The sequence below is a fragment of the Amblyomma americanum genome, chromosome 5 (assembly GCF_052857255.1).
Source record: "Amblyomma americanum isolate KBUSLIRL-KWMA chromosome 5, ASM5285725v1, whole genome shotgun sequence".
In the NCBI taxonomy this organism is placed as follows: domain Eukaryota; kingdom Metazoa; phylum Arthropoda; class Arachnida; order Ixodida; family Ixodidae; genus Amblyomma; species Amblyomma americanum.
In genome coordinates this window covers 18,836,217-18,849,796 of record NC_135501.1, presented here as the reverse complement: position 1 = coordinate 18,849,796, position 13,580 = coordinate 18,836,217, and the positions used below count along the sequence as shown (strand labels likewise).

General features: G+C 53.1%; 1 protein-coding gene across 2 annotated transcripts in view; it reads left to right on the top strand.

The window, feature by feature from the left end:
- The first annotated feature begins 10,173 nt into the window (after positions 1-10,173).
- LOC144132311 (inactive serine/threonine-protein kinase TEX14-like) overlaps positions 10,174-13,580 on the top strand; it is a 150,870-nt gene continuing 147,463 nt past the window's right edge. The window contains exon 1 of one of the 2 annotated variants that reach the window (XM_077664632.1): positions 10,174-10,377. In XM_077664632.1, the coding sequence (XP_077520758.1) occupies positions 10,302-10,377 (76 nt within the window). In that variant the 5' untranslated portion in view covers positions 10,174-10,301. The remainder of the gene's footprint in view (positions 10,378-13,580) is intronic. The other variant, XM_077664631.1, reaches the window with a different exon arrangement.

Below are 13,580 nucleotides of genomic sequence, written 5' to 3'. Positions count from 1 at the left end.
AGAGCGTTGCTGGGTAAGCGAGGCTGGTTCGATGCTACAGATTTTTTGGCTAGTAAGCGTCCTCGTTGCCGAGGCGTGAGTTCAGCTTCCGTCTTCGCACGTAGCCCATTGTCGATTTGGGACGCTTGGTTCGGTCCCGCTTTGTCTCCAGGGAAATCTGGCACGGCAGGCCCTGATGTTGTTCGCGCTTCCAGGAGCTTAACTTTAGTCAACCAATCACTGGCTGCTAATTCTTCTCGAGAAATTGGGATGCCTTCTACGGTGACCCTCATGGCGAACTACGGCGCGCGGGCACGGTCCACGGCGCAGCCCAGCTGGCGAACGCTGCTGCGACGCAGGTGGCGAACGCCACTGCGACGCAGAGCTCCGTATTCTTCGGCGCGGCGCAGTAGGCCTAGCGAGGCATCTGGCTTGGTCACGGGGAAAAGTTGACCTAAAATGGTCAAAACTTGTTGTACGTACTTTTGGTTGGTGTCCCTGGATTCCGCTCGTCTTCAGGAAACCGGTGATATCAACGGAAGTATTGTAGGGTCTCAGTGTCTAGGGTAAAAACACGAAATCAGCGGAGCTCACGTAGAGATCGTCCGTTGTCACTCGCGCTCGCAGCGCCCCCTCCTCGCCGCGGTGGCTCAGTGGTTAACGCGCTCGGCTCCTGAGCCGGAGTACCCTGGTTCGAACCCGACTGCGGCGGCCGCGTTTCGGTGGCGTAGTAAGTGGTTTTATTAAAATAATAATAAAAAGGAAGCAAAAGATTTTTGCTGGCCCCGGCATCTGCCATCGATACTAAAGCACCTGAGCTATGGCAGCGAAACAAAGGATAGCATGGCAGAATGGAGAAATTAAATGAAAGAGGTGAGGGGACAGGAAGAGAGGGGACGGCGAAAGGCAAAACGCACACGTGTGGAGTGCGATGTCGGTGCACGTCGAAGTTCCCCAGGTGGTCGCAAATATTCCGGAGCCTTCCACCACGACTCCTCTTTCACTGCCGCCTTCCTCGCTACCCTCTCGGCGCTGTTGAGGTGTGCACTAAGATGTGAGGAAGTTACTGCGCCATTTCCTTTTCTTAAGCACCACTCCCACGGCGCGGATCGGGTGTACACTTTACAGAAGCTGCCTTCCTCTAGCCTTTGTGTAGCGACGCGGTCGTGTTAAAATTGAAAATTGGAAAATTGGTTTTTGGGGAGCCCTCCACTACGGCACCTCTCACTTCCTTTCTTCTTTCACTCCCTCCTTTATCTCTTCCCTTACGGCGCGGTTCAGGTGTCCAACGATATATGAGACAGATACTGCGCCATTTCCTTTCCCCAAAAACCAATTATTATTATTATTCAAATTGGCTTTTGAGGAAATGAAATGCGCAGTAGGTAGGTAGGTAGGTAGGTAGGTAGGTAGGAAAAACTTTATTGAAAATGCCGGCAACCGACGGTTTGACGCGTCGTGACGTTGGCCAAGCGTTGACCCGGGGTTATGCCCTCCTCTGCACTACCCCCGTTCGGCCCGTTTGTGGTGGGTCGTGAGGCTTGTGCTTTTCGAGTGCACCCCGGGCCTGCTGGACGGCCCATAGTTGAATGTCCTTGTCTGCAGACTGCACTGCGCTTTGAAGTTCGGGCGGGTATATCCTGGAGGTAGCCTCGGTCGGGAACCTCGCAGTATCTGTCTCTCATATCGGCGGACACCTGAACCGCGCCGTAAGGGAGGCATGAGGGAGGCAGTGAAAGAAGACAACAAGAGGTGCCGTAGTGGAGGGTTCCGGAAGTAATTTGGACCTCCTGGGGATCTTTAACATGCACTGACATCGCACAGCACATGGGCGCCTTAGCGTTTCGCCTCCATGGAAACGCGGCTGCCGCGGTCGAGCCGGTCAAGGCCGCTTTTGGAACAACAGAGGCATTGCTGGGCCTTCTGCTGCTCGCTGTGACTGCATTTCTAATGCCGGGCGCTTCTTTCCTGACCTTGAATTTGAACACTTCCACCGACCCTTCACTTTTCTTCACCCTGATCCACACCCGTCCAACCCCTCCGACTACTATTCATTGGTCGCTGACCTTAGACACCCAGGCGCGAGCCACATGTGAAATTTCCAGTCCTGCTCCCCGTGACAACCCTGATCCTCACCTCCTACGACTGTGGAAGCGGAGAACATGTCTCCAACGCGCATTAACTACGTAACCGCACAACACACAGCTCCGTTACAGAATACAAGCACTCCGAAACGACATCTCTCACTGCAAGACACTCGACACCAAACACTGGGCCTGAACATGCGACCGCTTTGACGGAGCTTTACATCAAAAATTATCCTGGTACCTTCTCCGCTCCCTTCTCAGACCTCAACCTCTTCCCGCACCCACTCTTGAACGCATCTTCGCCTCCCATACTTTACGAGAGGTTCTTACTAACCTCCAACAACTATACTTCCCACTCTCACAGTGCTCTTCAAACTCACCACATATAATGGGCCAGCCTTTCCTGCACTAGACATCCCCTTCACGCACACAAAACTTGACACAGCACTGGTAGGTTGTGACACGCACTCTGCCCCCGGTGCAGACAAAATCACATGCACAACTCTCAAAAACCTCTCCTCCGAAGCCCACACATTTCTTCTTACTGTAGACAACAACGCCGGGATCTCTGGCACCCTGCCTGTAGATTGGACGACGTCACTGGTCTTATTCATATCAAAACCCGATAAATCCTCAACCATCAATAACCTCCGTCTTACTGCCCTCAGCTCCTGCGCGGGCAAGCTCATGGAGCCGATGGTGCTTGCCAGCCTCACTTCCCACCTTCAGACGTACTCAACTTATACAGCTCACCCGAACTCCCCAATGTAGCATACACTGACATATTTAGCAAAGCCCACATGGCCGCAGGAAAGGAGCCCCTCATCATAAATGGGAACTTCAATGCCCCCAGTCCTCTCTGGGGCTGCCATAACGAGGAAAAACACGGACGAAAGCTGGCGGCGCTTATCTCCACGTTGGGCCTAACCCTCCAAACGGATCGTGCTCACCCCACCAGAATAGCTAACTCCGTAACACGGGACACGTGCCCGGATCTTACCTTCACCAAAAACATACGATATGCGGATTGGCACAACCCACAGGAAGCCCTCGGTAGCGACCACTGCATCCTCCTCACAACACTCCGTACGAAACCTCTCACACGCTCCACATCGAGAAGCTACACTCCCAAACTAGGCTCGCTTTCGCTCGGAGTACACAAACCCTGAACCTATAGCCCAACAGGGTCATGAATCTTGGTCTTAACATTTGGTGGCCCAGCTTCGTAAGGTTGAACAACAAACAAGTTCAACTCTCAGAGGCAACGTCGGCGGTGGACAGCCGTCTCCTGCACCTCTGGGAGGCCCGGCATAGCCTCATCCTCCGATGGCGCCGGCAGGAGCACAACCGCCAACTAAAAATTCGAATCGTGGCACTCACCCAGGAGGCAGCCGAGTATGCGGCCCAACTCGCCGACTCGAACTGTATGGACCGCTGTAATACCGCAGCTCGAAAAATGTCGAATCAGAGCACATGGCTCCTCTTTCGCGCCTTCATTGATCCAGCTCAAACACGCAACGAAACCCAGAAACAACTACAGAGAGCTGTTCGCGCTTTCGACGGGACACTTCCAATTTGGCTACAGCGCTCAGAGATAAATATCTTTGTAGCATTCAGGACTCTCGCGGGTCAGCATGCTCATATGCATTATCTGAGAATGAGGAGCTGAGCAGACCGTTCCAGCTTTACGATCTAAAAAGCGGCCCTGGCAAAAATGAAGCCCGCCACAGCGCCCGGATGGGATAGAGTGACGGTTAAGCTGCTTGCTAACCTTCCGGACCCGGCATACCTGTGCCTTCTTCACTATTTTAACAACATGCGGGACGGGGGCACACCACTCCCGTGTACTTGAACACCGCATTAGTCACTTTCATACCGAAACCGGAAAAGCCATCAATATTAAGAATCTCCGGCCTTTTTCACTGACTTCTTGTGTGGGGAAGTTGATGGAAATTATGGTCAGAGACAGACTTTCAACATATCAAGAATCAAAACAAACGTTTGCAGACACAATGTTCGGATTCCACCCACACCGATCCGCGCAGGATGTTCTGCTGCAGCTACGCAAGGAAGCCTTCGATCCGGTCGAGCACCCCAGTGACGACAAGGTGGTCCTCGCCTTGGACCTTAAGGGGGCCCCATTTGACAACGTGGCCCACGACATCATCCTCACACATTTGTCACAGACGAATTGTGGCCACAAGACGTTTAGGTACATCAGACAATTTCTCACTGATCGGCAAACCTATATACGTGTCCAAGACCAGAAGCATGGCCCGTACCCCCTATGTAGCAGAGGAACTCTGTAGGAACCAGAGTTCTCTCTTCTCCTCTTTAATCTCGTCACGGCTCACCTCCCCCCATTGCTTAATGATGTCCCAGGCATCAGGCATACCCTGTATGCCGACGACATCACGCTCTGGGCAACACATGGGTCGTTTGGACAGATCGAGGCCAACCTGCAACAAGCGGCGACTATCGTGGACGGATACGCTCGCCGCTGTGGCCTGGAATGCTCCCCGACCAAATCAGAATTCGTGTACCTTCGCCCCAACCCGAAGTGCATTACCAAAATTGACCTGTCCCTTGCTAGCGGCCCTATCCCTGAACACGATGTGGTAAGAGTGTTGAGACTATTCACCGCAACCGCAAGATCGACACAAACCTGCTGAAGCTCTGCAAGATTGGAGACCAGGTGGGCCACAAGGTCCACCTGGTATCTAACAAACGGGGGGGGGGAAGGGGTGTTTCGATGCAAACACGCCCTGAGGCTGGAAAATTCATTTATAACCAGCCAGATACCCGGTTCGGCACCCTATCTCCACTTGCGGAAATGTGACGAAAACGCCCTAGATGTGATCCTTCACAAAATCTATAAGCGCGCCCTCGACCTCCCCATTACGACGTCCGATCAACGGCTCGTCGATCTCTGCATGACCAACACCTTTGCTGAGCTACGCGAGGAGCACTTAAACAACCAATACTTGCGGTTGAACAAATCCTCAACCGGCAAAAGCCTCGTAAACCGCCTGCACACTACCTACAAAGTGCATGCAGAGGAAATGACCAAGGTTCTAGAGGACTGGCGTCACACGCTACAGGTCCAACCTCTGCCACAGAAGATGCAAAGGAGACTCACTAGGGTCGTCGAAACACGCGCGCGACGGCCCTTAACGACCGCTATGGCTCTCGCTACGGAGTTTTCTACAAGGATGCTGCTGGCCCACACCACGGGGGATGGTATACGGCCACAGTAATCCATCAAAACGCGTACGTTCAGGGACTCGCTTTCTGTGCCCCAAACATTACACAAGATTCAGTAGAGTGGTGAGCTGGGCGAGTCGGTACATGATTGCAGACAGTAAACCAGCGCAAAAGACGGAGACACAGAACAGGAACACAGGACGACGCTGGACTATCGACCAGTCGATAGTCGATAGTCCAGCGTCGTCCAGTGTTCCTGTTCTGTGTCTCCGTCTTTTGCGCTGGTTTCCTTTCTGCAATTACACACGAGGAGGAGGTTGCCATAGCACTCGCCGCTGCAGAACCAGACTCACGGGTTATCATTACCGATTCCCGGGAAGTCTGTAGAAATGTGCAACAAGGACGCATATCTCAACGCGCCGCCAAAATTTACATAGATGCGAGTACCGAAATCACCCTTGACACACATGTCGTCATCTGGACCCTAGCACACGCGGAACTAAAGGGAAACGAGGCTGCAGACTCCTCAGCCCGCGCGCTCAACCACCGGGCATCGCCTCGACACTCGCCGGCTGAAGTATCAGAACCTAATCTGGCGATCACTTACAAAGAAATTATTCAGTTATACCAAACACAGCATACCCGCTTTCACCCCCGCGAAAGGGCTTACCAAAAGCGAGGAGCGTTGGCTCCTTCGCTTATATACCAACGCGGTACTGCGCCCGGCACTGCTGCAATATTTTAATCCGGCTTTTAACGGGGAGTGCCGGGATTGTGGAGGCGCATTCTCGGACGTGTACCACATGGTGTGGGCATGCCCCTCTAATCCTGCTTACCCCATTTCCCATCACCTGCCTGAGAGAGCTGCGAGGCTACGCTGCTCGGCTGCTCTACGTTAGAGAGCCAAATAGCTCTCGTCGCTGGGACCCGAGCTGCCACATAAGCCACAAAGGTCCCGGGCTAGGGACCTCTCCTAGAATTTTAAGGGCGTGGCTCTTAAGGCCAGCCCCACTCTCTCCTGTAAATAACCTTGAATAAATGTTTTTCACCACCACCACCATCTTCTGACCACCGACTACCTCCCCCCCAACCCTCACTGGCTTTTGCAGAGCACTATCCACCCAAGACCTTTTCCTTCTACATCACATCAGCCTCACTGCGCCCACTGCAAGGCAAAGGCCTCTCCCAAGTCTAACCAATAAACCCTGTCCTCTCCCACCAATCTGCCCGCATCCGCTATCTCGACGAACTGTCTCACTCCACTCAGTCGTGGCACTCCGCGATGTGCCGTCCTCTCCCACAGTCTCTTTAACCTAGGCATGGTCCCACTAGCCCGAGTCCCAGCCGATATACTCGATCTTCATGTCCTCTTCTTTGCAGACGATCTCACCTTATGGACCGCCACTGGCTCACCGGGAGAGGTCCTAATCACACTCCAAAAGGCACTTAACACTATTTCCACACACCTCTCCCAAGCGGGCTTACAACCAGCTCCGGAGAAATCTGAACTTACTCATAGCACGCAGTAAATACCAACGGACTATGAACCCCTCTTTCTCCCTCGCCCTTGCCGGACAGCGCATCCGCCGCGTCGACCCTTGTCGCGTCCTGATTATGCTACTGATCTCCAACACTTTCACTTCGGCCATCAATCAGTCCATACGCACATGCCACTCAATCACACACTTCACCGCGTAGTCTTAAATCATGCCGGCCTCACCGAGACACACGCCAGCCGCCTAGATCAAGCGCTGGCCCTGAACAAATTCCTATACTACATCCCTTACTGCCCCCTTCCTGGCACACAACACAAACTAATCTGGGCCTTTAATACACTATAAAAAGCAACACTAGGACTCCCCCTAAGACTTCTACAGACACCCTGTACAGAACAGGCCTTTTCTACCCTCTTCAAGGCCTCCTTAACCTACACCGGGAAAGACAAATCATTCGTCTGTCCAGCTCACCAGCTACACCACGTGGATACTATCCCAGACACCCACGCATCCATGTCTTTCCTAGGTCCACTGTAGTCTCCGATCTACCTCCCTCCCCCAACCTCCGCCTCGCACCCATTCCACGCAACATGTACACACACACGCGCGCGCAGCCGCCGCCAAGCATACAACCGCAAGCCACCTTTGGACACTAGGGAAGTGGCCTACACACACGCCTGCCTCACGGAAACCGCGGGCTCCACAGCAGGCTTCTTCTTCTTCCGCCCTTCCCTCTCTACAACCAGCACTCACACATCAGGTCCATACACCACCCAACCCTCCACTCTCGCCCTCGCGATACGCTGGATCGCCGATGCCATCACACTTCGCCACCTTATCCCTGCACCCGCATACGTAGTCTATGCAGACTCGCAGGCAGCTCTGCGTGCCTTTCACGGAAGATCCCTCCCCTTCCCTACCGGACCGGCCTTAGATGTCGCCCTCGCAGCATTGAGCCCGCGACCGGTGACCCTTCGGTGGATCCCTGGACAGATGGGCATTCCCGACAATCAGCAGGCTCACCAGCTTGCCTGCGATGCTATAAACCGGGCGCCGGGGATCCCATGCACGAGCCCACCTACGGTGCACGCAGCCAGGGCTTACAAACTCACTGTGAACGAACATTACATGCAGCAAAGTTGCACTTGGCTGAATTTCCACTGCCACACCCATCCTTATCCATCCATGAAGCTCGCATTCTTCGCTGAATGCAATATAATCTCCTTCATACACCAGGCAAACTTTTTGTATGGGCACACTTACAAACCTCACTGCTCAATCTCTGCGCACACACATACGCAGATATCGAACACTGCGTTACAAAGTACCACTTGGCCTTCCAAGTACCCTGCCTATCGTTCCCCCAGCACCCACCGTGGCCCATCTGCCTCGCCTGCCGATTTCTGAACCTGCAACGCGCCCTCGTCACCTTGGCCCAGGACCTCTTAAACGCCTAACATGAAGACTGTTTCAATAAACGCGTTATATCATCATCACCCTGACGTACCAACTCAGTTAATCGAATCAATCCCGAACGCCAAGGGGCATGCCTCCTTGACATGTCTGAATGCGTGGTGTGTGAAGTACCTACAAATTACCGCTTAACCACAGTCTACTGCAAACCTGGAATCTCAGCCCCAAGTATGACAGCCACGGATACCGCTAAAAGGAGGCCGCCCCGCATCGGCCGAACTCACAAATGCCTCTTGGAACCATAGAGGCTCGAAAAAAAAATTATGGCTCCAATTCACGCTGTTAAGGTGGTTGGACCGCGAAGCTGTAAAACGACACCCAATTACCCATTTGCGACGTCACTCGAAATTTCACACACGTGGCTCTACAAAGCGCGGAACCAGAGACAAGTGAAATGTATCTATATTACCCTTTATTACTTCACAACGACATTCACGACTGTTTTATGACCAGTATGATATAGACAGATTTTCAGTTCTAACTTTAGAGATATTTTTTCTAAGGTTAAATCAGTGCATGAACCATGAATAGTAATCGGTTGAGTTGAATTGGTGAAACGGTGTTCCCATTGTTCACACGTGCCTTATCCATGATGTGGTTTGGATGCTTGTTTTGCGTTTTTCTTAATGAAAACTAGTACTGCGCTATAGGCTGTATGCGTTTTCAAAGGGGGTTTACCGTACATATTTTTTATTTTATTTTTTAAGTGTATGGAAATTTTATTTTTAATTTGTACTTTTTAATCGTGTTGTTGTTTTTTCATTTTTTACATTACGACTGCTTTATGATCAGTATGATACGCGATTTCTATGCTGTTGACCAATTTTCCCCTCGGAGTAGCATACAATTTTTATCCTGGCGTTTTTTGCTGACAGCGCCGCCGACACGAAAATTTCCTTGGACGGTAAAGGTACACAGCTTGGCTTTAAAAACGTGTTTACCGTTTAATCTCCTCAGAGCAGCGCATGGGCTTTGAGGGACGCCGTAAGAAGTTACACCACTTGGGGTTCTTTTACGTGCGCTGACAATGGGCAGCACATGAACGCCTTTCGCGTTCTGCCTCCATCGAAACGCGGCGACGGAAATGAAAATTGGTTTTGAGGAAAGGAAATGGCCAAGTAACTCTCTCGACAGTCTCACCGCGCCGTAAGGAAAGGATAAAGGAAGGAGTGAAAGAAGAAATAGTGCCGTAGTGGAGGGCTCAATAATTTCGACCACCTGGGGAACTTTAACGTGCACTGACATCGCACAGCACAAGGGCCCCTTTTGCGTTCCGCCTCCATAGAAACTCGGCCGCCGCGGTCGCGTTCGAACCTGAACACTCCTGCTCAGTAGCCTAGCGCCCTAACCACCAAGCCACCGCGGCGTGTCGCGGCAACGGTGCACGAACCGGATTTGGCGTATAAAAGTTCATTAGATCAGTAAGCGGCGCCCAGAGACCGAGCGCGATGTCTCAGTGGTTGTGACGCACGGTTACTGAGCCGCAGGGCCCGAGTTCCTTCCCGGCTGCGGCCGCGTTTCGATGGAGCCGAAAAGCAGGAAAGCGCCAATGTGCTGGGCTACGTTAGCGCCCGGTAAATAACCCCAGGCGGTCTCAATTAATCCAAAGGTCCTCCACAACGGCGTCCCTCGAAGCACCTGTGCGGCTTCGGGACGTTAAACGCTACAATTTTTTCGAGTACTCAGGGCAAATGCCGCTGAATTTGTGAAACGGCCTAACGGACGAGTAGGGGCAGAAAGCAAGGAAAGAACGAACAAGCGAGGCTGGGCCCTCGCTTCACGGCTCGTCCACGTTCGAATTCAATGTCTGGCGAAGGCCTGGGCCAATGAGCGCAGCCCACGCCGGGTTCTAGTCTCTCCTCCTCTTTGCTACCGCAGGGTTTGCGCTTCCTCCTCCTCTCCAGGCTCGCGCCGCCGAGAAGCCAACCAGAGGAAGCAGCGAGCGCCGCCGCCGCCGCCGCCGCAACGGTTTTTCGCCCGTCGCCTTGTGTTCGAGTGGCTTCCCGTTGACACGGTCGTGGTCGTCTTTTTTGCGCTGTTTGTGGAATACGTGCTGTGGGTCATGGCCTCCGGCACCAAGCTGCACGACGCCGTCCGCCACGACAGGTGCCGACTCATAGCGCGGCTCGTCGCCGAAGGTAAGCGGTCGGGAAGCGCGTCTGTGTCGTTGCCCAGCGAGTGTTGATCGTTCGTTACTCGATAACTCATTCGTGCGTGGCCTTGTGTCGCGCAGATTTTTCGCGTTGTTCGGGAGGGACGCTTGCGAAACGCGCAGCGCCTTGTGTTCGCGTGTTCAAATTAATGTTCCCGGTGGTCGTGTTTGTTGGCATGGTTGGAACTTGCACTGCTGCTTGTCGGGTTAGGTTTTAATGTTGCGTTTCATAGTAGCTGCAGGAGTTTCCGCGCCTGGCTGGTCATGGGTTACATCGGTCGTATGCAGACAGAGTTCAACTCGTGGGTTAACGGAATCGCGCGTGTTTCCTTCCCTCGGTCACGCTTCACAATTTGGCCTATGTTTTAGGAGCGCCTTTTTTTTTGCTGAATGTTGCATCGCTCAGCAAAAAATCGAATTATCTAGGCCTCTGCCCATCTCGCCTCTTCATTGTTCTCGCTGATACGAATTTAGCACAGCTCTGCTAGTGTGTGTGTATATATATATATAATTTTTTGCGTCGGTCAGGTGCATTCCTGAATTGGTGAATGTTTATGAAATGTCTGCATTGTGTGCGACAGTGCCGGACCGAAAGTGATTGCTTTGTAACAGCTGTACTGGCAGTGGTTGTCGGCGGCAGAATGGCGAAAGCGAACAAGAACGCGAGTGGCAAAACGAGAAGTGATTCCCAACATCTCGGGGGCGAGAGTTGGCGCTGCTGCTGGAGCTGCTGACTCAATGCGGGGAAGTTGGTTTGGTTTAGTGGGTTTAACGTCCCAAAGCGACTCAGGCTGTGAGAGACGCCGTAGTGAAGGGCTCCGGAAATTTCAACCACCTGGGGTTCTTTAACGTGCACTGACATCGCACAGCACACGGGCCTCTAGAATTTCGCCTCCATCGAAATTCGACCACCGCGGCCGGGATCGAACCCGCGTCTTTCGGGCCAGCAGCCGAGCGCCATAACCACTCAGCCACCACGGCGCCCTAAATGCGGGGAAGTAATGACGGTGTTGCGAGTGCTCGGGATCAAACGCGCGGTGCCGAGAGGTTTTAGCTTCTGTAGCAGCGGCCGAGTTTGAGCTTGCTGGCTGAGGGCATGGTTAGTTGCGGGATTTTCGGCTCGTGTTCTGTGTATGTTGAGACGCAGCAAAACCGCGTACCTTCTCTGTGCTCGCTGTCTCCTTTTTGGCCTTCGTTCACAGGCAGTTTTTCGAGGCCTGACAGGTGTGGAAACTCAACTGTTCAAACTGAATTAAGCCTCACTGATTGTTTTCAGTGTTTTCACAGATTGCCTCCTTACTGGACCTGACTTAGCGCTACGCTTCTCTGTGTATTGCCGAGCAATGCTGCATGGTTTATTCGCCCCCTTTGCTTCTGTAGCGCTCTGTTGTCGCTGCATTAAACGCAACTGCTTTGTTTTTCTCTATTGCGCGTTCTTCGGGGTGTTCTTTTTTTTTTCGGAATAGATGGAGCGTGCGTTTGGCCTTGGAAGGAATTGAAGCGCGTAGGAATCACGTAAGAGGGATACGAACAGATGCTATTAAGTCCAAGCATTCTTTCCCACGCTTGCGTAGATGCTCAACAAATCCCAGCAGCACGTGTTATTTGTTTGTGGGGACTTTCACGCAGAGGCGTCCAAAGCGCTGAAATGTCGACGTGGTAAGAGGGTGCATCTGCTTGCCATCTGACAAATGTGGCCCGTACTGCGCCTTTTCAAGTGCTGCAGCAACGTGTACCGGCTCGGTCGCGCTGCCCTGTTCAGTTCTCGCCGACTTGTTTTCAGGAGTCGAACGGGTGGCAACAGGTGACAGACTTCTGCGAACGCATGCCGCAATGAAAGCGCAGCGACGCGTCATTGCTTACGGGACATCTTGTGTCAGCACTGTTGCCTACTGCGCCTTTCGACGGCCTCCCTTTTGTAACGTTTCATTTCATTTGACCTTGACGCCAGTCACAAGAGGACCACGAATCACCGGCACGGCCTATCTGGTCGCGGCCCTTGCCTTGCTGCGCATTCGCAGGAGCCGCCAATTGGTCGGCCGACCACCGTAGACGCAAGTAGCCGCTGCGGTAGCTCGTCATTCGTCGGTCCGCCATGGGCGTTAGGGATGTTTGCGCAGACAAGTGGGCGCGTTCTTTCCACGTACACTGCACGTGGCCCGACCGCATGAGCAAAGGACCGAATGAAACGCGTTCTGGGGCCGTGCTCTGTAAGCTGTCCGTTCTGCATTTCGCGTCCATTTGATCCTCTATCAGTGGTCACTCAGACATACACCCGCGGCTTTCAAGCGGCTGTGGGAGGCCATTGGGGCAGTGGTCAGTGTTTAGATGCCAACAGGACAGGTGCATTCCAGCCAGGCGAATACCGGCACGAGACGCGTGCCAGCCGCCGCGAGCGCGCAGCAGCGCAGCCAAGCCAAGCAGCCGGTTACTGCCTACGACATCTCCCCTGACAGAAAAGCAAACTCTGGAGAGTAATGACGCAACGCCCAAGCGGCTGTGGGAGGCGACCCGGCCATTGGTGCGGTCGCCTGCTGTTGACAGATCACTGCGATGCACCTCACCATTGGCAAGGGTGAGGTCCTGTCGTCAACCGGCCAGTCGCTTCCCAGTGACGCTTGAAAGCCGCGAATATATCTGAATGACAGAGGACCAGATGGACGCCAAAACCGCCCCTGGTCGTTTCAAACTCGCGCTTGGGAGTTGCTTATTAAGTGAATTTTTAGGGGCCAAATGTGCAGCTACCACGCAGTAACTTCTGCAAATCGCCTTAATCGTGGCACCTTCCTGAACGGAACTCGCGACCTGTTGCCGCAGTATCTCATCGTAGCCCCCACGAACGCCATGGCGGTTTCGACCCGTCGTTCGACCTCGCCACCTTTTAATAGCGTTAGCTCTTGCTACTCGCATTCGAACGTTAGCTCTTGCTACTCGCATTCGAACGTTTCTTGTCCGTGCGAGATTTCAAGATGGCAATAATAATTGGTTTTTGGTGCAAAGGAAATGGCACAGTATCTGTCTCATATATCGTTGGACACCTGAACCGCGCCGTAAGGGAAGGGATAAAGGAGGGAGTGAAAGAAGAGAGAAATAGGTGCCGTAGTGGAGGGCTCCGGAATAATTTCGACCACCTGGGGATCTTTAACGTGCAATGACATCGCACTGCACACGGGCGCCTTAGCGTTTTGC